General features: G+C 38.6%; 1 protein-coding gene across 1 annotated transcript in view; it reads left to right on the forward strand.

Moving 5' to 3' along the window:
- LOC308095806 (dermatopontin-like) overlaps positions 1-476 on the forward strand; it is a 3,074-nt gene extending 2,598 nt beyond the window's left edge. The window contains exon 5 of the mRNA XM_080442883.1: positions 124-476. Within this exon, the coding sequence (XP_080299009.1) occupies positions 124-169 (46 nt within the window). The 3' untranslated portion in view covers positions 170-476. The remainder of the gene's footprint in view (positions 1-123) is intronic.
- The last annotated feature ends 306 nt before the right edge of the window (positions 477-782 follow it).

Below are 782 nucleotides of genomic sequence, written 5' to 3' on the forward strand. Positions count from 1 at the left end.
TACTTTACGTAATTATGATATTGTGGTATCGTTACTTTTACTGAAGTACAATATCTGAGTACTTCTTCCACCACTGGTTGCCCGTGGTCATTCAATTTACTATGCTGTGTTTTATATTGACAGGGATCGTCGCTTCCGTTTCACGTACTGCCAGGGACGTATCCACTGAAGACCAAGACTGTGGCAGCAATACATTCTATGATTGTCTGTAATTGCATGTCTATTCATTGTATTGTTCATTTACTTTCAGCTTCATTCTCATGACTGTATAGAGTTGGTTCATTATAATCTCACATTGTTATGAATATGAATTGGTGTTGTAGCAGAGAAAGTGTTCATAGCAATGAGGAATGTAATAGAGCCTATACACTGTATCAGGTCCATTTGGTTAAATATGTATCAATGGGGTTAGATTTGTATCCTCTTAGAACTCCTTCTTGTCAGTCTCCCGAAACCTTCCGTGGCAACCGGACACTGAACCTCTGAATTCAGGTTCATTTCTTTATTATACTTTATATCTCTGTCAGTTGTTGTATCAAATAAATATCCAAGCATTAAAGTGGTCATTGTTTATTATCTTACCAAGGAAATGCTTAATTTACACAACAGAGAGTCCCAGTCATCTGTTCCACACACAGACAAACATATCACTTTGGGGTTGCCAAGTCTGTTGCCATGTCTGCCCCTGAAAGAAAAGGCAGGGGGGTCTGAGAAGACCTCCCATAAAAGGTCGTCACATTGAGTCAAGTCCCAATTGTATTTATTTATTATGTGCTGAATCG

The sequence above is a fragment of the Gymnoscopelus braueri genome (genome assembly GCF_963280865.1).
Source record: "Gymnoscopelus braueri genome assembly, chromosome: 11".
Taxonomy (NCBI): domain Eukaryota; kingdom Metazoa; phylum Chordata; class Actinopteri; order Myctophiformes; family Myctophidae; genus Gymnoscopelus; species Gymnoscopelus braueri.